Consider the following 26,736-nt stretch of genomic DNA (forward strand, 5'->3'; position numbering starts at 1 on the left):
TTCAGCTCTGAGCCAGGTTGAGTTAGGGAGCTGCAAAGGCTCTGCATGTCCTTCTGCAGAGGCTGGATGTGGGAGGGAAGCCGGTACAATGGCAGTCCTGCCTGGCTTAGCACTTGCCAGCACAGAAAGCACTACCTCCCTCAGAGTCTTGGGGGACACGTAAAATGGGATGTTTACCTTTGAATAAATCCGGTGCTTTGTTTCTAGGGAGCATTTCTCTGTGTTTGCTCTTCATGGAGGTAAAGAAATGACAATGTGGTGTGTTTTTTATAGGGTTTGTCTTTACATAAAATAAAAGGGAAAGATGATTATACAGCAATGCTCCTGCTGGGTGGGGGGGTGGGAGCTGCTTTCATGGGGTGGGGAGGAGATGGAGAGTAGCCAGGATTGCTCAGAAAACCTGGAGAAGATTCCCTTCTTCCTAAATCCCAACAAACCCAACTGTGAGATGGATATGTGATCCCCTCCCACCCCAAATTCATATTCTTCTTTCAATCTGGTCACTTTGGAAGAAACTTTCTGATTTTTTGGCTGTGTTGCTGGCACCAACACAAGCCAGTCCTGCTGAGGTGGGTTATGTGATGTCCCCAGGTACCATGTAGACAGCTGTTTTGGCAGGTGCAGAGGTACAGGAGGGGGTTTGGATCTGTTTGTGGGGCTGCAGACAGCTATTTTGGCAGGCATGGAGGTACAGGGAGTGTGTGGGATGGACCTGTTTGTGGGCTCCCCCTTCCCTATTCCACCCAGCTGGCATGTGATGGAGACATTTGTCTTATGCCAAGTATTACCTGGAGAAGCAGTGTTCCTCCGGTACCTCCACTTTTGGGTGGCTATGGATTATTTAGGTTTGTTCATTCTTTTGCTTTCCTGGGAATTTAAAAAAAAAAAAAAAAAAACACACAAAAAAAAAACCCAGGAATTGTAGATGAGGGTAATGTTGCCAAGATTTCTTTCTTGCTTTCTGCTTTTGGTTTAATAAAAGGATCTGTCCCGTGGTTGTGTTTTGCTTCTCAGTCTCTCTATAACACTTCCAAAATTATTGCAAGTAATTTCTCAAGCACCGGAAAGCACAGAATCAGTAGTTGCAGATTTGTGTGATGGTTTTTTCCTTAAGTGGTTCCTTACCCACTTTTATCCACAGCTGTATTGACAAAGTCCTCATTACTTCCTCACTCTCCATGTTCCCCATTAACAACTCATTGAGAAGCAGCAGCTCAGCAGCCCAGCCGGTCCAGAACCACCCATTAATTCTGCTCACAGGCAGCGAAGCTCCTTCTCCAGCACTTCCTCTGCCACTCCGCCTTGGAGGAGCATTAACTCCCTGTACCACCTGGCAGCCTTTAGCTTTTCCCCTCGAGTCTTAATTGAGTTGATGGATACGTGTCTGGTTTTAACCTTCTTTTCACTTTTCCTTCACTACTTTTCCCTGTATGTGGAGCAGTTCCTTAGGAAACTCCCATGGGCTATTGCTTGCTTCTTATTTTTCTGCCTGCCTTGCACATGCATGTGGACACACACACAAATATACCTGTCCCCTGCACATGCACACACGTGCCATTTGTAGCCTGTAGTCATTTGTGATTAATAGAAAGGGTTTGGGTTATCATCTGAATTTTGTTTCATGCTTTGGATAGTTATCAGTGTATGTGTCTAATTAATGTGATGTGGCCCCCTTATTGAGAGGAGTGTTCTGCTGCTATAAAATAACTTTAACTCTTTCAAAGCACCTCCGTAACGGGTACAGCCATGTCTGTAGCACAGATTGTATCCGTAGAACAACTTCAGTAAGAAGATAACTAGGGAAATGTGTCCTTGATTTAAATTACTATGTGGCACAAACTCCACGGGTATGACAGTCTCCAGCAAAGGCAGCAGAGAGTGGAGGGAGTGACAGGGAATGCTGAAGGAGAACAAGTGCTAGCACTGGGCATGTGGGAGTCCTGCTATGAAACCTGCATGAACCTTCCTTGCAAATTTCTATCTGAAGACGGGATTGCACACGCTTGATGTGCCTGTATGGCATAAGCCCATATAACCCTATATATTTTTATCCACTATTTAATTGAAAACTTCACGTGGTAAAACCGTGGCCTTGCTGAACTCAAAGTTAACACCAGGGTTCATTTGACTGGGAACCACTGAAAAGAAATCCCAGATCCATCCTTACACAAATCCTCTAGATTTGCATCCTAGAAGTCAGACTTTCCACTTTAAAAAAATCCCTTCAGAAACAGTATTGGCAGCGACATGAGATGGCACATGTTACAAGAAATGGTTCAGGCATATTCATAGCTTGGCTGTCTGACGGTACATCCTTGCTGGGCTGGTGCTGTATTCTACATCTAATTTATTAAGCTAGACTTAACACTGTCCATGGGGTGGCTGTAGGATTTTTTTCAAGAGAAAATTGCATGCAGCACTGTGAGAACAAGCACATTACCTGAGCCATTCTACACCGCGCTCTCAGTGCTGGCATCTCTTCAGGGATTTATACCGCAGCCAGTCGTGTCAAATCTGATGTCAAAACTGCCTGTGAAGTATTTCCCCATTGTGTTTGCTGGCAGAGTCATCACTTTGACTCTGTTGCACCATTAATGTTTTTAACACAGGAGAGGCAACAGGATGGCACATTCAAATGCTGGATGCGAGTTCAAAAACTGTAACTTGCAGATACCATTGTGCAGACTCTGGAGCACGAATGTCTTGGCACATGAAAGCATAAGGGTTAACAGTCCCTCCACCAAGGCAGGTCTCACTGAGGCTTGTGTGAAAGCAAGATTTGATCCTTCAGCCTGAACAAAATGCGGAATTGGATTTTTCAGAGGTTGGCTACGTGGGTCACCCTTAGCTGGGCTTCTGTTGTGGTGGAGGAGCTGCCTAGTTTGGGATAGCTGCATGGACTTGCATGGTGCATCAGTCAGAGCTGCTGGGTCCCTGGACAGGATCGCAACTGGCAGCTTTTTGAAGACATCAGAAAGTATTTGCTGTATCTGAAGACAAGTAGCTTATGGTGTAAATATAAAATATGAGGTTTGCAGCCCAGAAACCCATCTGAAATGTATGCTAAACATTGGAAAAAACATGCTTTTCTGTCCTCCAATAACACTTAAAAACTAGCGTTGTGTATATGGTTTCATCATATGTTCTAAAATGAAAACTGTCAGAACTGAGAATTTTCAATTCTTATATTGGGATTTTCTTTAAAAACCACCCATGAAAACATAAACAACAAACTAAATAAATGGATAGATCTTTTCATAATATTAGTTTCTGACTCTTACCTACAAGCAAAAACATCTCCCTACCTTTGTCTAGATAGGCTTTTTCTTGTAAAAGTGTAGCCTTATGCTTCTCAGAAGCACCGTTAACTCTTACTGGATTGCTTTTGCAATTTTAAGCAGCAGTGACCTGCCTGTAGCACTTTGGCTGCCATTGCCACAAAGGTTTGCAGTCACCGCTCCTTGGCTGGAGTAAGTGAAGAAACTCAATGCCTATCACAACAGCATCCTCTTCAGTAGCTAAAGGACCGGGCAAACAGAAGTCATCCAAAGCAATTCTAATAATTCAACCATAGATAAGGTGCTTAAGTTAAAGGAAGGTCTGGTCTCTACAGCTGTGTCCACTCAGAGCTGGTGAAACTGAGGAAGGGACAACATGAGGCACCTGTGAGAATTCACATCTGAACAGGATTAGGCCTTGGGTATTTCTCCCATTCCCGTTGTGATGCAGACCATGGAGCCAGTCCTCTCTGTGGTGGTTGATTTAATATATGCCATGAATGTGTGTGCATGGCAGGGCAAGGCTCAGCATCTGAAAAGGAATGTCAAGTACCCCTGGAAACAGAGAGGCTGCACTTGAAATGATGATTATTTTCTTTGAGCACTGTGATTATTTGGGGAAATCTCTTGTGCGCAGTTGATGAGCTCCTGGTCCTGGAGCACGCTGCAGGCTCTGCTGTGAACAAGGGCTTGGTGGCCTGTCCAGGGTTTGTGAGCCACAGCAGTGGAGGAGGACTGAGCCTGGTGAGGAGTGTGCCATCAGGAAGGCAGTTGAAGGCTGTATGCTGGAGAAGGTGACAGGTAGTCCCTCGTTTGGGATTCTCGTTGCCTGGCAAAAATTGTTAGGGAGTCACCTGTCCCAGGGGAGCTCAGAAGGGGTCACCTCCATAGTGGAGACTGGGAGAGAGTAAGGCAGGACACTGCTTTCGTGCAGGGGGTCCTGCCAAAAGGGTGGGTTACTCTGCAAGGCAGAGGGAGCGACTGAGGAGAGGAAGAACTGCTTAAGGTGCTGGGAAATCAAGGAGAAGAGGGTGGGTGTGCGTGGTGGCCCAGCCCTTGAAGGATGGGGCAGCAAGGTGGACCGTGAAGCCACAGTCAGTGAGCAACAGGGAACCTGCACCCTGCAGAGGTGGTAGGGACAGGGAAAATCCAGGGCCAGGGGTTACTGGGAACAGCAAGGGGTTCTTGGGAGCTGGGATTTCTTGGAGTGCTGACCCTAGCGCTTTGTGACTCCAGCATCACAGCAGGCAGTGTCCAGAAAGGAGCTTCATTGCACTCCTCACAGACACACGCGAAAATAACAAAGCGTCCTGTTGCATTTTATAGTGCATATTTTTCATACTTTTGCAGCTCACTGTTCCTCCTGTTTGTATACAGGTATAGTGCTGCTGCTGCTGAGGATAATAATAACAACAACGATGATGAAAAAGCCTGAGCTGTTGCATATGCATGATGGGACTTCTAATATCTCTGTGTGCCAGCAGGCCAAGCATGGAATGGTGGGCAGCCCAGTTCTGCTGCTTGTATCTTTGGAGGAGCGCAGGTTTTAGGCAATCCCTCATGTGGTTAAGCTTGATTGGAGTGGGTTACGCGTTATGTTTAGGTGTCGTGTGTGTCCGTCCCATTCCCCCCATCACTCCCCCCAATGATACCTGCTTTCTGGTGAGCCATTTTGTAACTTGGAAGAGCCCCAGAGACACCAGCCCTGCAAAAAATGAGATAGGTTTGACCTCCAGTTGGGCATGGGGGGGTTGTTGGCCCCAGTCTGGAAGGAGGGTGCTGGGGATAGGCGTGAGTGGGTGCCGGTGGGGAGCTGCCATGTCTGAGGATGATGTGGAGATGGACATCTGACAGCTGGGATGGGAGAGGAAGGCAAGTGGTTATTCCTTGTGGAAGGGTGCCAGCTGGGTATTGCCTGCAGATGTCTGCAAGGCACAGGAGCGTGTGGGTCCCCAAACTGTCCCAAAATAGATGTAGAGGGGTGCTGCGTGGCAGGAGGGAACAGGGAGGGATGCTGTGTGGAGAGAGGAACCAGGAATGTGAGGGTTTGTGGGGCATTTATAATTCCCTTTGTTGTTGAAGTAGGGACCTGGGGAGGGCATGCTCCAAGGGGATCTGGCTGTCCCCTTGCCTGAAGCCTGGGGGGACAGTGCCCAGAAAGGTCCAGCCCTTTGGGATCTGCTTTTTGTTAGCCTTCCCCATCCCTTCCCTCCCTGTCCCAGCTCTTTTCTGTGGGATGGGGATTGCTCTGTGCAGAGACCGCTCCCTGCATCTTGGTCCGGCATGTTTTTCCCCTTCGATGACAGCGCAGGAAAATATGAGCCTGTGACAAAGACGATCTTTTTTTGGGACATTACTTAAGCTCATGCTTAGCTTTGAATCACAGCGAATTAAAGAGGCTGGAAGCACATGCTTGAAGTTAAGCATAGGTACAGAGATGGGCTGGAGGAGGATGACAGAGCACTTGCTGACTCGCATCTCAGTAAGGTGCTTCTGCAGCAGTTGAGCTGCTCTTGACTTTCCATATCCTTCAGGCAGTGAAGCCCAGCAGCACGGTCTTACCATGGTGAGATTAATTTAGCTAAGGTGTGTGCTTCCAAAGCATGTAACTAGGTGACTTACCTGCTGTGTGTCTGCTCCGGAAACACAAAGTACTGAACTCTCCTGTTTGTTACCTGCCCTTGTACCAGAGGTAAATCAGTGTACACACCAGTGCCATGATGCATTTTTCTAACCCATTTTCATACGGTGTAATTTGTAAAGTGAAATGTTTCTTATTGATGTCACATTGTCTTGTGGGTTGTCACACCCCTATAACTTCATGTTCCTCTTTCTACTTTGGCACACAAACAGTATTTAAAAAAAAATCATCCTCACGTGGTGTATAGGCTCTTGAAGGGTATTTTTAACCTATTGCACTCAGCCATATTTGGTTCTCTTCTCAAAATACAAGTTCTCTGACGTGCTCAGATATGCAGTGATGATTTTTTTTTGCCTTGGAAAAAGGAATGTAATGTACTCTCAGCCAACTCCATGTCCTCTTGTACGGACTGTAATTAGCCTTTGGAGAAAATCCTTCTGCTTCCACGGAACACCGATTATCTTCCCTTTTGGGATTTATTGCACCAAATAGCCACATTCATTTCTATTTCTCTGTTGCAGTTCGCCAGACCAGGAAAGAAAAAAAAAATGCAATTTTGTATTGCAATTACCATAGTTCCTGTAAATAATTTTATTTTCTCTGCTCTGTGCCATGGTGGTGCAGATTTTGTGCTGGTTGAGGTTTTGACCTGCACAAGAGGAAGAGAAAGCATGAACCCCAAAGTCCCCTGTTCAGCTGCGGCGCTCTGCTTTTCTGTTTGCCCAGTGGGTGTTATAGGAAGGCTCTGTCCATACAAGCCTATCTTAATTTCTCTGATCCAGATTGCGTTTGCTCATGCAAACCATAACCTAGAACTGAGTTTCCCTTTAATTGTTTTCCTAGCACCAAGTTTTGTGGGTAACTACATGCATTTTTACACTTCGGGTGTGATTTGCAGCTCCCTTTCCACTGTTTGCTCAGCAAGTGATGAAAACAACTCCCACCGATCACTTGTCCCCAGCTACTTAGTGCCCTGAGAGAAGGTCCCTTCTGCTCTGATGACACATGTCGCAGGTGACTGGGAAGCAGGTCACCTTCCAGGAGCAGACGCACCCCTGCTTCTCCCCTCTTCCTCCTCTGACTGCTGCCACCATCATGGCAAATGAGCTGGGTTATGGAAATCATTTCACCAGAGCCGTGGGAGATGATGTTCTGTCCTTATCTGCCTCCTTATATTGCTGCAGCAGGTCTGGGGAGAGCAAAAAGCCTTGGAAACAAATGCAGCCTGGTCTTGAGGTGATGGTGATGTGTTTGAATAGAATAATGATGAAAGTGGCAAGTCAGCCAAAGATGTCATATTTCAAAAAGAGGTTATTCATTTAAGCACCCGTGAGATTTGGGAACCCAGCGTCCTAGGGAAAGTTAGTGGCCTCAGGGCTTCTCTGTCCTTTGCGCTTTTGAAATATCTCATCCCTCTTCAAGAATATTAATATCAGAGCTATGTAAAGTCAAGTCTTCAAAAGAGAAATAAATGGCATAAAAAGCTATAAATAGGAGAAGGATATTCCAGAATCAACATCATCTTAACTAAATTTTTTCAGGGTATATCCTTTTGGAGTAAAGTTATGTACTTAAAATGTAAATTAGGTGCCCCACTGGGCACCTAATCCAGAGTTTCGGTGTTTGGCTTTTTTTTTCTTCCTTCTCTATGAAAAGGGACCACAGAAGGGAAAGCAATATTGAATAAAAAGGAGTGGGAGAAGGGAAGGGAGCAAAAGTAGGGGATGATGCTGCACTAGTAGGAACATCACCAGTATTAGAATGATGTACTGAGCTAATAAACGGAGGGAATATACAATTAAAGAAGAGAGGAAAGGGAGCCACATAGGAAATGAGACAAAAGAAGGTTCAGACTAAGAAGTTAAGAGCATATTAATTACAGGCGTTCCTTGAGGACAGTAGTAATTTAAAGGTTTTGTATCTTTTTTTTGTGTGTGTGTGTGTGTGTTTTGGGTTTTTTTTAAATGTTATAGCAGTCTCTGTTAACATCTCTCAGCTACAGTATTTACTTTACAGTGAGGATGAAACAGTCAATGTGTCTAAATACTTTTAAGCAGTCCTGTCTAAACACAGGACTTCCAGCATAGTTTTCAAGTAGCTCTTGGACACAATTGTTATTTTTTAACAATTCTACAATTTTTAGAATTTTATAGTATATTGTTATGAAGAGGGTTTTCTTCTACCCTTCTTCATCCCTTCCCCCCACAGACTTTGTCTTCTGTTTACAGCTGTGGAAGAGACACCCATTTTGGACACCCCAGCTAGGTGATGAAGCAGACACAAAAACCTGCTGAGGACAGGAGAGCAGTTGCTGCAGCCTGAATTGGTCTGGGGATGTTGTCCACCTTGATTTAACAGGCAGCATCCTTCCAAGGTGTTCAGCTGCAGATATTTTATTTTTATCTCCAAACTGGGACTTAAGTCTCTGGTTCTCATTTAAGGTTTGGCATTTTTCTCTTGGTCCCCAAATAATTGTTAGCATAGACAAGGCAAACTATGATGTGTGCTTCATCTAAGGCTTGGGCAGCTCTTTTTAGGACGTGGGACTGCCCAGGTCTTGTGGAGTGAAGGACCATGTCTGATAGTGTCCACACTTTGCTCAAGTTGGGGCTGTGGCTGAGTCCCACTATCCACTCTAGGGGGTGGTTTTGTGTATTTTTGCTCAGTTGACACAACAGCTGGTACCTGAAGGTGTAGTGGCTTGATAGCGCTAAAAGTGAAACAAAACAGTCTGGTTTCTGACACTGGCACAGCAGGATCAGTTGCAAAGGTCCGTGCTTTCAGTGCCGAGCACGAGGTGCGCATGGCATCAATAGGAGATCCTGGAGACTTCCTTGGGCATCACCTCTCTATCCCTGGCATCTTGGCGTGGGGGCATCCCCTCTCCCATGGCCGGGGTGTGTACCCGGAGCATGAGCCAGAGCAGGACACGGTCCTGTGCCAGGGTTTTGCCCTCTTTTTGGGATACACTGTGCAAAGGATGGGGCGGTGGGAGGGCTAGCCAGGCAGGTGCACTGACCTCGCAGAAGCCCTGTAAATGAGCATGGCTCATAAATCTCACTTTTCAAATAATCCTGCTCCACAGACAGGGCGAGACATCTTGATTTAGAGCTGCTTGAAATTTGCTGAGCTGGTTTGCTCTCCCATGCTTTCGTTTTGCTTGCACCCTTCTCTCTCTCCGTGTATATATATATTCTCACATCCATACACACACACGCACCCCCCTGCTCTCTCGCTCTCTCTACCTGTTATTTTGATGCTAGTGCACTGTAGCATTCATGTCTCTGTGCTTTCCCAGGCCGTTCATTGTACTGCCTCCCCTGATGGAGTGGATCCGAGTTGCCGTGGCTCACGCGGGGCACCGTCGCAGTTTCTCGGTGGACAGCGATGACGTACGGCAGGCAGCGAGGCTCTTACTGCCGGGAGTTGACTGCGAACCTCGACAATTAAAGTAAGTCCACCAAAAAAATCGGCTGCTTTGTGATAAACGTGTGTCTCTTTCCTAGTGACAGCAAGCAAGCCAGCAGGCAGAGGGGCTGTGTTATTGCCTTGAGAGGTGCATGGATGCTCAGGCTTGTCGCTGTGTGTGTTGCAAAATCGGCTCCTGGTATTTGCTCACATCCGTGGCTAAGCTGGTTGCATGGTAATGGGTGCCTGAATATCTCACAGCTGGATCAAGTCTGTAATCTGTTCGTCAGAGCTTGTATAGTGGTTGTTTGGTTTTTTCTCTTACTTACAAGGTTCGGCTTGCTAATGAGGGACTGAAATTCTGCTAATTGTCTGCTTCACGTTGCTTTGCTATAAAATACGGGAATGTAATTGGCAGGGCTGCAGATATTTTTTCATGGCTTTGTTTTCAGCATTAATGCTTAAAGGGCCATTTAAACTTATAGGTAAGACTACCTCTTGCAGTAAAATTGTATTTGTCATGCTAATGTCGGTTCAAAGTAGTTGTAAATGTCAGCCTAGATAATTTGACTTTTTCATGTATCAGATATGACCTTTTGGTTTTCTAATGAAGTCTTAAAGTATTCATTGTCAGGATATGTTTTTAGTGTCTGTTTTGCCTTATTATTATGTACATGTATAAAAGCATGATCTAGGGCTGTTCTGGAGTCAAAAATATATTTAATTTTGATTTTTTATATGAAAAGGCACTCTGAACCTGCCAAAGTAGAAATTGCTCACTGCTATTTCTTCACAAATCTGTACATAAACCCCAATTTTCAGCAGTCTGCCTTTTCATACAGCAGTACGTGCATTCTTTCTTGCAACACAGAAAGCAGAGGGGTGATCTACATGATTAGCTGTGACAAGCTGCATCGGAGCAGCTGCCTTATGTTGACTCTGGCCTTGACATGCTCTTTCACCAGAGAGTATAATACTTGCATAGGCTTTTTATAGTCCCTGCTTTTCAATATTTAATTGAAGAAATATGTTGAATTTCAAAGGCAAAATCTTGAGCGTTTCAGATTTCAAATCTTGGCTTTAATTGCTTTCCTTTGGTGTGATCATCTTGGCCCTTGTTTCCAGAAGTGCAGCGTTCTGTGTCCCTACTGAAATGTCAGGACTTACAGGTACTACACACTTTCTGAAGACCTAGGACTTGGTTTTGAAAAGGCACAATTAATTTGATACCTATTCCAGTATTTAGATAGGATTGCAAATAAGGCAATAATGTTTCTACTCTACAGCCTCTATCTTAAAAATTAAGGTAGATACAGTTAAATATCTGTGGACTAAAAAACACAATATACCATTCTTAAAGTTGTATTTTGTCCAAGTGTGTGTGTGTGTATATGTGATGCCATGACAATTTTCCAGGAGTTTCAAAAGCATTTGAAGTTGAGGATAGTTTTATTATGCTGCAAAAAAATTTATTAATTATGAGGAACAAATCAGCACTTCGTTTAAAGTTGCCATCAAGAATTCATTTAATAAAAAATAGAAGTGGTTGCTGTTGTCCTGCTTGTCTTAAAGTGGGAATGAGCCTGAAGAGCGTCGCCTGGAATTAATCAGTTGGGAATAAAAATGAAAAGATAAATCTTTCCTGAGACAAAAATCTGGATTTTAAAGTGGCCAGGCTTCACTATGTGCCCTTATTTGACAACGGCCTGATTCACACACTGATGTCCCAAAATGACAGTCTCACTCTGTTGTGCTGGCAGAGGTCTGCAAAGGAGTGCCTGCATATTTTGGGCTTTATTTTAAGGTCTGTGCCTTCTGCCAGTTAGTGCAGCAGGTTCTTTGCGTAGCTGCAAATAAGACCCTGGCTGCCTGAAATCCTGAGATCAAAGGAAGGACCAACCTTTTCTGAAGAATAATGTAAGGCATCAGGATGTTAATTTGAAACTTTGCACTTGTAATTTTTTATTTGTATTCAGTGCAGACCCTCAGCACTTACCATTTCCACTAAGGCAAGCGCCAGCCTTTCATGCCTACTGTCTAGGCATTTCGTTAGGGAAGGAGTGTTTCCAGCTATCAGCTCCTCAGCAAGCATCAATTCCATAAATTGCCCCTATGGGGGGAGGGGAGAAAATACAACAACTTTGCAGGGGATGGCTTTTCAAATAAGCTGTGTGATGGATGACAGCTGGAGGATTTTAAATGCAGTTAGCTTGATATATATTGTGACTTTTATAGAAGCGGCTTAATAAGCATTACCTTGAAACTGGTTAAATTGCTAGGCTTTTCTTAGCCGTCTTTAGTCCCTGTAATATAGAGACCTGAACCCAAAAGTTCCCATGGTCCCATGTGAAATTGCATCATTCTGTGGTGTTGATTCACAACCTGTCATTGCAAACTCACAAAACAAAATCAGCTTGCACGCTGAAAACCATGCATACGGGGAGAAGGAGAGGGAGAGATTGGCAGGATCTCAAAGGCTATGGAGTTCAGGATCAGTTCAGATAAAAACCAAATGTTCAATTTCTTATCTGAACTACAGCATGGAGGTCTCCCAGCAGATTCTTGTGACACTTCACAGCACAATCACATACTTCAGCAGTGAGGTTCCCAATATGTGGCTTTGTAAATCATCCCTGCATTCTTTCTGCCTTTCATTCCGATACTTCCGCTCTTTCTCCCCTCCTCTGATCCTTTTTTAAAAATCCATCACCTTAATTTCGTACAATATTTTCATCTCCTGAAAGGGGAGCCGCTCTTGCTCTGGGTAGAGGAGTGAGGGAAGCTGCAATCAGGCAGGAGCTGCCTGTCTCCTTCCTGATCTCTTTTCGTTTTACAGAAGCAGACATGCCAGAAAGTTTCTTCCCTTTCCCCAGCCTTGGGAGATAAGCAGGGATATAAATGTTCACCTTCCCCCAGGGGCAGAAGCTTTAGACAGACCAGTTGTCTCCACCTTTTGCAAGAAGGTAGGTTTCACAGATGAGTTGACTTCAGGATGCCCAGCAGCTAGCGGAGGTGGAAGCCCGAGTTGTGTCCACAATATTCTTTGTCATACTGGGAGACCAGACTTAAATAAAGCCTTGCCTGTACCCAGGCTCTGTTGGGCCGCCTGAAGCAGCTGGATGTAGTCAGTAGAGAACTGTGTGCAAGGAAGCTCTCTGCTGGCCTGAATCTGGTGAGGGTGGGTGCTCTGCACTCTGCTCCAGACCTTTTACTGATGAAGGCGTCAGGGATTAAGGTAATTTGTTGCCAAAAAGGAGCATGATGGTAAAAACTGTGTCGACCTCCCTTTCTGCTGCAGTAAGGTAGTATGTATCACTTCTCAGTCTGCACTGGGTCTGGCTGGCTGCAAACAGATGCATTGTTTTGGCTGCTCCTCATCATCACATCTGCAAGGAGTACCTTTCCCCTTGCCCCGCCTAAACGCAAGAAGCTCTTTGCATGTCTTTCCTTCCTCCATTCTGTGGGAAGTTTGTTTTAAAAAAAAAAAACCAAAAACAAAAAACAACCAGTGTGTTAGACATGGCGGGGAGGATTGCTAATGGATGACTATATCTGGGGACTAGAGGCTGATGGCAGGGAGATAGAGCAAGGGAGAAGCATCCTGTATGGCTCAGCACAAAGACTGCCGTGCTTTTTATCAGGGTCAGTGGCTTCATTTCTGGTTGCAGTATATTATGGCAATCCTGGAGGACGTAAAGATGCCAGAACAAACTGACCCGAGAGGTGGTGCTGTCATGTGGGGGGACTGTTGTTACTTGGTCACTTCTGCACCTGACTGGATAAAGGTCTGTATTCTGGTCAGTCAGTCATTAAGGAGGGATATAGTCTAGTTTGTGTGCACGCATGTTCATTCTCATATCCAGAATCAGCAAAAATTGAAGAAAAATCCACAGTCTTGGAGATGTGAGTGCAATTCCCCTCTACAAAGGGTGATTCCCATGTGTTATTTGAAGCATTTTTTTTATGCCCTCAGCATTACCTCAGACCTCTGATTCCAAGTCATCCCCTATCCGGTTTCTCTGGGAAATCCACTTTTCTCAGATGTTTCTGGGCTCGGAAAGCAGCCCCCTTCCCCCTGAGAAGGGCTCCGTGCTCTGCTGAAGGGAATCAGCTGGGCAGCATCTTCAGTCATGGTACTTCCAGTGATGCAGGAAGAGGCAAATCCGCAGATTCCAGCTTGCACTGTCTGAGGGTGGGATTCTGGCTCCTGAACCCCAAACATCCCAGCTGGACATCTGATCCCCACTTGGCTGGGGAAGAAATGCCCAGCGGGGTTGCTGACCTAGCCTATGTCAAGGGACCTTCCTGGTGTCTGAATGAAGAGGAACACCAGATGTGTCTCCCATGGCACCAAGATGTCCCAGAAGCATTTGCCTGTGAGGCTGTCAGTGTCCCCTGTGCCCTTGCCTAGTAGCCTGCAAAGTTCCTGGCTGGGATTTGAAGAAGAAGCAGAGTTCAGTCATCTTGAGGAGTGGTTTCTTCTTATCCATAGGTGAAAAGGCTTGTGCCTTTCTCTTGTATGGTGCAGACTGAGGTTGCTCCCTGTGGTATTCATTACTGTCCACCACAGCCACACATGGAGGCATATGCCACACTGTGGCACAAGGAGCCTGGGACAATTCTGTAGAGTTCTGAAGTCCTTTTTGGCAGCTGTACCCAAAGGGCAGCAATGGGAAATGGCATTTTTGCTGTCAGGCTCCTCGCAGGTGGAGTCCCACAGGGGTCTGTCTTCCTCTTGCTTCATCCTGCATTGACGTACAACCTGTGGAGACCCCTCAGGCTCTGGTACGACCAGAGTGCCCGTGAGAAGTGTCACAGTCCCTTGTTTGCAATCGCTGGTTGTTGGGGGGACGCTGGAGGACAGAGCTAGGCAGTGGGGCTTGCATGCCAACCCCGCTGGTGCAGTCAGAGCCCCTGCTTACGTTTCGGTCAGGTTTAGTTGGAGGTGGTAGCATTGCTGCTGGTCGGGGCAGCGCTGGTGAGAGCAGGAGCTGGTGTGACAGGGCTTGTGCCTGTGCACAGATGGAGAGCCATAACTTGGTCCCCTTTAATCACTTGCTCATACACCTCAGCAGCATTGTGGAGTTATGGCTGGGTTCCCTGGCGGTGCTGGGCTCGTGTATAGCGAATGCAGCAAATATCCCTTTTCTTCTTTGCCTGGCCGTGGGTCTGGGTCTTAGCTCTGCCTGTGACCATGGGCATGCACGCTTTGCTCATCTCTTCCTGGGATGCAGACGTGAAATTGGTGTCTGCAGGTGCTGGCCTTGAAGAGGCACCTGTGAGAGGTGTGCATCAGAGCCAGCAGAGGCCATCACCCAAGAACTTAAGTGAATACTTTGCCTTTGTTTTTGGGAAGAAAACCCTGGGGGAAAAAGGAAAACCAAAGAATAGCAACAAGGTTATGAAAATGGAAAAACAATAATCAAAAGGAGAGCAAACTGTGGAGCTTAATGCACTCAAATTGAGGTGAGCCAATAACCTCTATCCCAGCGATGAGAAAGAGCTGCCTCACAAAATCAGAGGGTCAGAGGGAAATATTTTTAACAAAGCCTGGAGTAGTGCCATATCTCTAAGGATTAATAATAGTAATGCCCAATGTTTGAAAAGGATGAAAAATGATCCAAGGAAAATTCCAGGCTGTTAGTGCAAGGCCTTTGAATGTTTTTTCAGGCAAAGACTGATTAAAGACATGTTGTCAAGGGAAAAATGGGATAAAATGTGACACAGATTTTCTAAAGATAGATCTTGCCAGACTAATCCAATAACTTTTTGATAAGATAACTGATTTTCTACCCCAAGGAAATTCAGTAGATTTCATCTATTTGGACTTGAGTGAACAATTTGATGCAGTCCATGCAGGGAGCTATTAGTTAGGATGGAGAAGATGGGGGTTAGTAAGCGAATTGGAAAGTGAGCAGGGGCTGGCTTCACGAGAGAGGTAGCAAGGGCTGCGTTGGCTGCGATAGGGTTACAAGCAGAGATCTTCAGCTCTCACTCATAAGAACCGGTATTTTTTAATTTTCAGAAAGGGTTTTGGCACAAATCTTAGCAGTGTGCTCATGAAGTTAAAATTTGCTGATGCCATGGTGCTGAGAGGCATTGTCCTGACAGAGGAAGTTTGGGAAATCATCCAGGAAAAAGTGGATGACCTTGAGGGCTGGGACAAAAGAAACGGGATGAAATGCAATTTTCCACAAATGGAAGGCAAACACGCGGAAATGAATTGGAAAAAAATCATAGTGCAGTGTATATGTAACATATACACTATATATGCAGCATAAGATAGATATATTGGGAGCCGAGTATTGGAAAGGTGGTGGTAAAGACTGTAGAGCAGTGTTTCATCTCAGAATGACTGTAAACCACAAAAGTGGATTTTTCCTCAGCCATAAAAAAAAAAAAACAACCAAATGCATTTTGAAGATGCATTGGGAGAAGTATTTCCAGTAGTAGGAGGAAAATATTGGTGCCTCTGTACATGAAAGTGGTAGGAAGTGATGTGGAATCACAAATCCTGTGTCCGAGTCAAGAAAATATTCACATTGGACCCAGTAGAGAGAAATGGGCTGGGGTGGTTTGAGTTTTGACAAAACATTCTTATGAAGGAAGCCTAGAAGAAAGGGACTCATTCAGCTGAGCAAAGTGGGTGCTGAGGGAACGTGTGACTCTTCTCCAGAAATACAGTAAACACCGCAGAAGGAAAAATACACTATTTAAAGGGCAGCGTGGACACAGGAATATGTGAATGTTAACAAGTCATAAGTTCAAACTGAAAGCGTAGATGGATCTGAGCCTTGCTGCAGCGTAGGACCGGGTTTATTAACCCTCCAGCCCCATATGCTTCAGCAGCCACTGCCCCACTGCAGCCGTAGCCAGGGCTCCCAGTTGCATTTACAGCTCTGATTCAGAAAGATCTCTGGGCAAATGCAATGCCTGCCTTTGAAAACTTGTCTTTAATTGAAAAAAAGTCCTAATTTCCAGTTAGGCTTGGCCTGAGAATACCTAAATCTGCTTTTCTGTCAAGGACCATCCTTTTAAAAGAAGGCAGTCTAGGAAAATAGGATTATCAACCTCAAGAGTGTAGCTTATTTAACATGCGAGCATCCTTGGGTCATTCTAGAGAGTTTTCTTAAGACTGTGGAAAGGGAAAAGTACAGCAACATAAAGGGCAGATGTGTTATTTTGTTCTTTCAGAGCAGTCTGTACCATTTGCCATGTCATCGTAATACCATACCGCACATGCAATTCTAACTTGAAAGTGAAAGAGGAAGAGTTGCATTTAATGTTTTATTTATGGAAATCCTGTGCCTGTACTAGAGCATGAAAATATAAATAGACTTTAATAAATAGAGATTTGAAGGCAGAAAAATATTTCCACTGCTCTTTGCTCTCTCTTAAAATGTGCTGTGTAAGGGGCCAAGTTTCTGGAGAGGGAGAGAGTAAAAAATCACTAAGAAATTCTGCTATTTAATTACATACAGCCACTTTTAAGTGGAGGTGGTTGGTGTTTGCCTGGCTCCTTGAACGTCCTTGTTCTTCCCACAGATTTTCACTAATCCTTTAACATCAGCCATGGCTATTGCCATAATTAGACACAAAAATGGCAAACCAGCGAGCAGTAGCAAACAAGCTACTTGACAAAATCCAGCAGTCTCTTGGGGCAGATGGTGCCAGTGGATGAAGGAGATTTTATTACTTAAAAGGTAGAGCACGGGTTTCCTGAGGTGAATCTCAACTTCTCCTGCCAACTGGCTGCTTGAAGACAACAGAAAAAAAAATATTGAAGTGGAGGACCTTGTCCTCATGTTCTCCTTCACTTTTCGGGCAGAACACACTTGTATTTTTATGGGCTTTAGGATCCAGCTTCCTGGGTTTTTCCCATTGCAAGCAAGTTCATTACTGTTTCATATGCTCTGTCTCTATACACATTCCTGAATATAATAATCAGGATACAGATAACATACTGTCTTCCACTCCTAAGTGAATACTTGTGCTATCTATTTATATGAAAGATGAAGCTGACCCAAATTCTCCTATGATATGTTGGCCTTGTTCAAAATCTGAAGTCAGAAAATGTCTGAACATGGTTCCTGGCCTATGTACATGGGAACGTAATATAAAGAGTGTTTTGAAATACAGATTTTGAGTCTTGATTTGATAGTCACACCACTTTTTACATTTATTTTCCAGTATCTGTAACCAATTTATTCTCAGGCCTTTGACAAGAATAAGAAGTTGGCCAATAAATATCTGGAGTATTTTTATTTTCTTGTCTTAATTTGGCTCCTGATTAAAGTAAATGGAGATACTTAATGTCTGTATTAAAAAGTAGTGTTCTTCATTACTTTGATCAACATGTCTGTGCTTATGTTTCTCTCTAAAACTGAAAATGCAAATAATTGTCTCAATATAGTATTTATATTGCAGTCCTATTAATATCAGAAGTATAGTCCCTTTTAAAGCACCGCGTTAAAAAAAAAAAAAAAAAGAGTGCTCACAAATTTAAGTCAAATTGTCTGCCACTCCTGTTATTGCCGTTTGTGTCTGTAGTCTCACTGAGGAGCCCCAGGCAAGAAACAGGACCCTGTTGTGCTATGGGCTGTGCATACCCAGATCAAAACTGTGATCCCTGACCCCAAGAAATTCAGCATTGCAAATGTATGTATACTGCTGGCAAAAATATGACTTCTTCCAGACTTCCAACCAGCTGAACTATAATTTCTGACTCAAGACCTCGTTCATATTTAGGTCAGAGACAGACTGAATAAACTCCACAGAGCTAAAAAGATGGACTTAATTAATAGATTATCATTCTTTTAATTGAAAGGGCTGGCGATCGAGTCCTGGGTGGACAAACAAGGTTTTGGTGCTGAGTTATCAGGATGATGATCTGTTCATTTCAGTGGAGGGGAACGTTTGGGCTGCTGCTCATTGGAGTCAGCACTCCATTTCTTTTAAATCAACTACTAGCATGCTGTGCCAGCATGTATAGCTTAGAACGCGATTAAGACATTCCTGCTTCTATTTTACAGAGTTTCTTTACAGAGCATTGGGGTTTTTTTTCCTTTTTAATTGTCCACTACTGACTATAGCAATAATCCCCTCCCAAAGAACAAATAATTAAAAAACTATGTAGTAACGGAGCTGCTGTGTCTATGTTATGATGGAAACACCTTGCCTTTGAATGATCCATTTTCCCAAATGCATTCAATCCATGAGTAACTTGTTAAAGATCTGCACAGACTCTGTCTGCCAGTCAGAGTGAAAATGAAAAAAAAAAAAAAACCCAACAAACCACTTGCATTTAAACCATTGCTGTAGACATGCTGCATTATATTTTTGTAATGTGGGTTTGGGAAAAGGTAAAAATAATGTGCTGTACTGCTAGGAGCCATTATAAATGAAGAAGATTATCTTTGATTCCTTGCAGAGGGTTGAGTATTTCAGAGTATGATTGTCATGGTCACCGTGCAGCATTTGACAGTGACCATTCACAAATAGTTAATGTTACCATGGCATTCCCATGTAAAGGCAAAGTAAGTTTAATTATGTGCAGTGGCAACACTGTAATGATCTTGAAGATAACTGCTGTGGAAGCAATATCTGTGAGGAATTAAAAGAAGACTTGGAGAAAATTGTATTACATTGTAAGTTAAAAAATGCAGTCACAACTTTGCTACAGATACAAAAGCAGGAAGAGTTCACCTATTTCTATTTTTCCTTTTACTTCTAGAAGCAATTGTTTGCTTGATTCAAGGTAGGGAGGGACCAGTTAGGGAGCTTACAGGCTGAGTGATTGAACGCCTCAATCAGAGGGGCAGATTTGCTGTTGAGCACAAGGACTGTGGTCAGTGTATGTTATTAATTCAGGCATGTTATTTCTCAGCTCTGAAAGTGGGAGCATGTGTACAGCAGCGGTTGTGCCAAGGAGCCTATCCAGCTCCACAGGTTGCTGAACAGGGAAATCTAAAATAGGCTCAGTCTTTTGAGAGAGGACATCACCCTCAAAGGATGCTGGTCAGTCCTGCCTTTGTCAGTGTGTCGCCTCTGGGGGACCTGAAAGTTCACCTGACCCAGCCAGCATCTGGGGTGGTGAAGTCCTGCCATCCCGAGACTGTCCCTAGGGAGAAGAGGGAGGGAAGAGCGTTGGTCCCCTATGGTCTTCTGCTTCTACCATCAGCCTGCCCTGTCCCTTTGATGAAAAAGTACCTTTTCTGCAGAGTGAGGTGTTCAGGAAAGGACGACCTGTGTGAACACTGGCAGCTGGCAGAATCTGCCAACGAACCAAGGTGGCCTTGGAGGGGACATCCCACAGTTGGGCCAGTGACAGCCTCCTGTGTGCTTGGAAAGATCACAAAGACTTTGGTAAAAGGGCTGTGACCTGTGCAGCTGGGGAGGTTTCCAGCTCTGTCTGTGCTTACACTGGCTTCCCTTGCTTTGCAGGCACAGTTTCACAACTCTAAAAAGTGACCCTATATATTTAGCTGACTTAACCATTCGTCAACCTTATTTTTCAAGCTTCTTCCCATCCCTTTCCCACCTCTTGACAGCTTGTCAGTGTATTTGTTGCAGTCCAAAGTTAAGAAGTCTTGAATGAGTCAAGCCTGGGTGCCTATTCCCATCCTCCTGTTTCTGTCTTGCATCCTTTAATATGTGTGATTACACAGTGTAATACGGAGCAGAGGCCCTCTGCTCTTTTGGAATCAACATTATGCAATTAATGGTATGAAGGAGGACTTGTGGAGCAAATGCAGTGACGTGGTGGCTTAGGGTTGATTTTTGATGGATTTGGGGGTTGGGGTTTTTTTTATTTTTCAGTTTTCATTTTGAAACATGACTGCTTGGTCTCTGCTGTACTGCCTTCTCAGTTGGCTTTCTCCAATGTTAAAAGTGAGGCTGTGCTCTCCTATTTTGTACTTGTAGTTCCTGATCACTTTTGATCTGTCTCTTCACTGCTTTTTATCTGTATGTGTTAAATCTCCTTTTCCTTTACTCATTCATCTCTCTGACTTTTTGAGACATTGCTATGTTTTCTCTTCTGAAGCATCATCCATTCCTTTCCCTTGCATCATGCTTGTGTTTTATTAAACTCCCCAGTTTGATCACAATCCATTTTATTAGTCAACATATGACAGTGGTGGCACCGGCAATGATCTGTGTCAGATTTTGCCATATAGTTTCCTTTGCTATGTCCCATAAATCAGGGCTGTAACTCACTCATGATGGGTCCTTTTTGGGCAATGGACCACTGCTAGTGGTACTAAGTTGTGGTTTCTTGCTTTGTGGTACTTGGTTTAGATCGCATTTCATCACTGCTGGTGTCCCAGCAGCCGTGCAGCCCAGGTGCTCCCCTGCATCCCTGTTATTGTTACAGTGTTTGTGCAGCTGTGGCATCCTGGAGCCCTTGGAGCAAGACCCTTATCCCCCTAGCTGACTGAGAAGTACTGATTTGCTGATAGCCAATATCAGCTGTAATTAATGAGCTTCCTTGGCTATAGCAGCACTGATGTGCTTTTAGGGGACCAGAGCCATCATGGTGGAGTTACTTATGGAGAAGTAAGTAATTTCTGAATCTGTGCCAGAGTAGAGATCTCTGCAGCCCATACAGGATAGGTGAGATAGGTCCTTGTTCCTCCTTCCTCCCTTGTGTGGGTGTGCAACCCAGGTCAGAATCTGGCTGTTTTTTTAAAGAGGAGTTCATCAACTATCATTTTGCATGCGCAGAGCTGGGCTGACGTCAGCAGAGCTCTGCCTGTTCCTGCCAGCACCGAGTTTGACCCATTTTATTCAGATCGGTGTTACATACCTCAGTACAAATGATGAAGCAGTGACTTAATACAGGCAGTGATTCATAGTGGCAGACAACTCTGCAGTCCTCAGAGGATGTCTAGATCCTTCCATAGCTGCACTTTGCTGAGGAACCACCTTTTTCAGCCCAGAGTCATCTGGAAATGGCCAGCTGCAGCTGGGAGGTCCAGACTCTCTCTCCATGAACAAAAACCCCCACCACCTAACTTCTGAGCATGCTTTATCTTTGCCATACATTAAAGGAGGGCACAGATGTCTCTAGAATCTCATGCTATGAGGGTAACAAGTACCAAATGTTGCTGTAGCTCTTGTGTCAGAAATGTGCCATACAGTGTGAATGTGTTAAGCTGCAATTGCTCCTGTGGATCTTGGTGTCGTTGAGCTCAGCCCTCAGTATCTGTGCTGGTTTTGCTTTTTCCTTAAACTTGCTCAGAAACTACTGCAGAAAACTCTTGCTATGCATTGCTTTCTTCATCTCTGTGGTTTTTAATATTCTGGCATATTACTGGTGCAGAATCTGTTACTGCTGTTATGGTGTATTTGTTGTAACTGAGTGTTGTGTATTATTAATCTTGCAGCATGCTGTTGTGATGAAGTGTCATCCTTGTTCCCCTGAGTAATGATACTCCAAGCATACCTTGTTTGCATTCTTAGGACATCAACTCTTCAGCAGTCAAATCCCAAACTGAGCACATAGTATGAACATCAACAGACTATCTGTTGTCTTTCAGACTGGTCGTGGCCCAGCACAGCAGAGAGCAAGCTTTGAGCACAGATGCCAGTTTCAGTACTAAGTCCTGCAGAAGCTTTGATCAAAATACTTTGTGTTTTTCATCTCACTTTCCTTCCTCTGTTGAAAGAATAGCTATTGCTGCATACCACTGCTTTTATATAAACAGCATATTTGTTGCATATTGCTGTTAAATATTAAGCAGTGTTATATATTTTTAAAGCTCTGATAAAGCACTTTGAAGAAGAAATTTAAATGATAATGATGTGCTGTTTATATTTTTCTTTTGGTTTCCTGCATTTTTTTACATACGAAATAGAAAACAAGTATTTGATGTATGTTTCACTTTTTCACTTTTGATCTTCATTTTGGTTTTCATTCGTAGTAGCCCCTCATTTTCTGACCTAGCATTCTTGGAGAATGAAAGTGATGTTTTTCCAAACAGTCCTTTATCCAAGTTCACACCAAAAGCACTGTGGATTTGGACTCCACCCTCTGCCCCAGACACTCCTCAGCATGAAAGAAAAGCAAATCTGTCTTTTAATAAGATGAAACAAAGTTGGATAAACATCAGACTTGAATTGCCTGGCTTTCTCTGGAGCTTTAGATTCACATCTTGCTAAATAACTCCAGCCCTTCTTCCGTTTGAAATGGGTATCTTGAGCAGTTGACAGTTTGGAGATCTTTTGAGTAAGACCTTAAAAGAATGACATCTCGTCTGTTAGACGCAGCCAGCAAGGATTTGTGGTGTTTTGCCAAGATTACCTGGCAAGACTGCCTTCTCCCTGATCATATATATGGTGCACTGATCTACAGGTGGCCCTGCTTGAGCAGGGGAGTTGGAGGACCAGATGACCTCCGGAGGTCCCTTCCAACCTCAGCCAGTCTGGGATTCTGCAACATTGCAGAAAAGGCTTCCCTGTTACTGTACTGGGCTGTGCTGGGAAGATCCTTAAAGGTGTTAGGAGTGACATTATTTTCTTTGTTGTATTGACAATGATTATACATCCATTTGATGTAATTTCAGAGCTTACTGAAGCCACTGAAACTTTTCAGAGATCGAGGGGACCAGATAACCTCACTGTGCAGTGAGAAAACTTGCAATGAGACTGTATTGTGCATTGCTTAAAGAGGGAAACAAAATCAAGTGAAAGCTGTGCTTTTTTTGCCCAATTTTTTATAAAATGTACTTGTCCCATGAAGGATAGACCAAGGGCAATCTCCATTAGCTCGCATTAACATTTCCAATTCAGCACTTCCCTCAAACGCGCAGGTCAAAGGAGAATGAATATGTGCATGACCTACATCCTTCAAAGACAGGGCAAAGTATTATTTTTGTAGGAACAGCGAGGCCTGTCCTCTGATTGTCCTCTGAGGGAGTGTATTTCTCACATCCACAGAATTGACGACTGTTTTTGTGCATCTCGGAAACTGGATGCAGTTGCCACTGAAGCGAAGTTCAAGCAGGACCTGGGCTTCCGGATGCTCAACTGTGGCCGGACAGATCTGGTTAAACAAGCCATATCCTTGCTGGGGCCGGATGGGATTAACAGCATGAGTGAACAGGTAACGAGATAGAAACGTAAAGAAACAACTGTGAAATGTGAGAGTTTTGTCTGCTTATCACAGAAAACGAGCCTCAGCTTTCAGCTAAACATAGGCAGGACCTTAATGCTTTATGTGCATTACTTAACACTGAGGTAAAGCATTGCCAGGTGAACATCTACGTTAAGTTTGGTCTTTCCGAGCTGTATTGATTCGTTGGTACTGAGGTAACTAACTCAGCACGAGGGCATGTGCATCCCCTGAAATCTTAACAGTGAACTGAGTTGAATAAAGCCAGAAGATCCCAAGAGAGTTTAGCGTTCATCTGAATACTTAAAACTGCTGCAGTGCCGTGAACAGTGGTGCGGGGCATGGCTTCGTGTGGTGAGCATTCTAACGCTGAACACTGCCTTGGGATCTGCAACACTTTTCACGTACACCCCTGGCAGGAAACAATTAATTGCTGGCACTCTTTAATTGAGTTCAGCCCAGTTTGAACTGACCTTCCAGAGGTGAAGGTATCTCTGCAGTGTTACCCCTCCGCTGGTCATTGTGGACGACATCCACCAGTTGAGAAGCCTTAATTTCCCTGGAGTTACACCTTCATGAGACTGGTGGTTGTGTCTGGGGATAAGCCTGCCTCTGCAGCTACCTACTAGCAGCAGTCTGTTGGACTGTGATGCTCCCCCTTCCCAGTGGGAAATGATGGCCATGGATACTACAGTTTCCTTTTAAAGTAGAGTCCACTGAATTTTCTGGTCCCCCTGGTAGAAGTGTCACTGCATGTTCCCAGAGCTGTGGCATCTCCTTTGGCAGGAGGCAGGTAGCTGCCACCCCTGAGGTGGTCACTTGGGACAGGAGCTGGACTGCTAGTGTGTTTAGTCTTCTGAGATGAAAGCTGCTCCAGGATTGTGAGTTACGTTGCTGTTCAGTACCTTCAGACCGAGTCAATATTGTGGATTTGTTGGAGAAAAACTTAAGGGCAGCACTTCCTGAAATAAAAAAATTGTATCAGGCTGCTCATTCCAAGGTTCATACATTATATGTTTTAATCTATTATTATTTTAAATTAGTCTGAACCTGGAAACTTTTCACAATATATTTCCTCTGTCCTCCAGGCTGAAACCTGGGAACACTGGCTTAATTCATCGAAGCACCTAATCATATGCTTATCCCTGGATGTACGCTTACATCCTTATTTGAAAGTTAAGCTTGTGCTTAAATGCTTTGCTGGATCAAACATCCCACATCTTCTGAGATCCCACGTGTTGTAGGGTCCCACATCTTGTAGGACAGAGCCCTAAGCAATACAAGGCTGAAAGAGAGTACTTTTTTTGTTTTGCCGAAAGCCAAATGCCCTTTGATGCGCTGACTGTGCACCTTGTTACCATGTTCCTGTGTCAAACACTAATGACGGGCTCATTAAAAATCCATTCCTCTCGCTTGCAAAGAGAGGGGGGCTGAGCAATGGTGCAGCACAAGGCTGAGCTGCAGAGCAAGCCTGGGGGGACTGGCAGAGGCAAAAGCAGCAGGGACAGCAGTGCAAGGGAAACTAGGAGGTTGGAAACCTTATTAACTCTTTAGAACCCTGATACTGCAGAATGACATTCTGAGCCCCTTTTAGTCGGTGGTAAGTCCTTCTTCAGCTTCAGCAGTGCCAAAATATCCATGTCGTCCCCAGGCAGACCCTTTGCTCCAGGCATTGCTACAGGGTTATTTGCCATGGCTGCCCACGTGCTGCATCTTGCAGGGGTGAGCACTGGCACAGGGTTTCAAATTCTTTTCTTCAGATCTGATTAGACCCCTTGTGCTAATTTTTTTATATATTTATCAATTATTATTTTTTTTAATTATCAAATGATGCCACTTACAGAAATCAAAAAAACAGTTGAAAGAACATGTCTTTAATTTTAAGTTGCCATCCTCTCTGCATGTTTCAAGGTCCAAACACAATTTTTTGTAATTCTTGTGGTCCTGTTTGTTCCTGTAGTGTGTATGGACTGCCAAAGGAAATGTTTTGCCACTGACTGTAGCTGAAGTAGTTTCAAATTCTCTTTGCAAGTAACTTCAAGTCACTCAAGAACTCTCCTTGCCTGGGGTGAACTTGTTTTTTCTTGATATTGGCATGAGTCCCTAAATGCCTATACCCTTATTCTGTGTCTCTGTAAGACACTGCAGATCTGCTCCTGTGAAATGGTCAGTGTGTTTCAGGAGAGATCTAAATACCTTGCAGGGGCAAACCTTAATTTATATTTTCTCTACAAGAGCAGCCTGTCCATATATAAGCACCAACTACCTTTAGCCTTGCATGCAAACAGGAAAAATGGGGCAGTTCAGCCAAAACAGTGGTGCTGGGCTCTTGCTGGAAAGAGAGGTGTCATGGCTCTGTGACTGGCCATGCTGGGCACTTCCAGTTTCTCTGAAAATCGCTTCACTTCACGGCAGCACTCAGGTTAAAGAGCAAGTGGGCTATCGTCTGACAGCAAATTTACCAGGGGACCTTGAGATAGGCTATAAACCTGCATGAGAGGTAGCTGCGTGCTACAGTAGATTTACTGTAAAACAACTGGTGGCTGTTTATCAACACCCCCTACCGTATTTAATAAGCAGCTTTTTCTGTTATAATTTATGGTAGATTTAACAACTTTTTCAGGGGTTCATCTGGACTCATTACCACAGCCACGGTAATACTTATCTTAAGGGAAATGGTGATCAGCCACAGCAGGTATTTTGGATTAATACAAATGGCATTGTGGTGGTTCTGTAGTGAAGGGTCACTTAATCTACTTTTCCTCCAAAAAGGGCCACGTTTTCCTAGAGACGGCAACTTGCAGCAATACTGTCTGGCATTTCATTTAAAATTAAGTCCTTGTTTGCTAGGGAGTGCTGTACAAAGCCTTGACATTCCCAGCCCCTTACGGTATCTGCATTGAAAAAGCTGTGCCCAAATCTGACCTATCTTAAAGAGGAGTTGAGATGCTTTTAAAGACTCTTTCAGTTACTAAAAGGTTAGTTTTTATGAAACTGTGTTCATAGAAAACTGAATAGAATTACTCTCTTTAAAATACCGGTAGAAATACAGTTGCTTTGATAAAAACATTTCTCAGGCTCCAAAAACAAAGATGCTCAGTTTACTATATGAAGGTGGAGATGAGGCTGGCAAGCCTGGTTTCACTCACCATGCTGAGGATGCTGAGGATAACGTGAAAAAAACACAGTCAACACAAGTGACAACAAAAATGGAGATTTTACAAAAATGTTCAGCTTTTGCTAGTCTGAGGGGCATGTCTGTAACAGAGGTAATGGCTTTCATTACATACATACTG

At 44.1% G+C, this 26,736-nt stretch overlaps 1 protein-coding gene across 3 annotated transcripts in view; it reads left to right on the forward strand.

Annotated features, from left to right (window-relative positions):
* Window positions 1–26,736, forward strand: part of BTBD11 (BTB domain containing 11) — a 180,655-nt gene that overhangs the window by 120,635 nt on the left and 33,284 nt on the right. For all 3 annotated transcript variants that reach the window (XM_040596199.1, XM_040596200.1, XM_040596201.1), the window contains exons 4-5: window positions 9,218–9,370; window positions 23,266–23,431. In XM_040596199.1, coding sequence (XP_040452133.1) covers window positions 9,218–9,370; window positions 23,266–23,431 — 319 coding nt within the window. The remainder of the gene's footprint in view (window positions 1–9,217; window positions 9,371–23,265; window positions 23,432–26,736) is intronic.

Source organism: Falco naumanni, chromosome 5, assembly GCF_017639655.2.
Source record: "Falco naumanni isolate bFalNau1 chromosome 5, bFalNau1.pat, whole genome shotgun sequence".
Lineage (NCBI taxonomy): Eukaryota > Metazoa > Chordata > Aves > Falconiformes > Falconidae > Falco > Falco naumanni.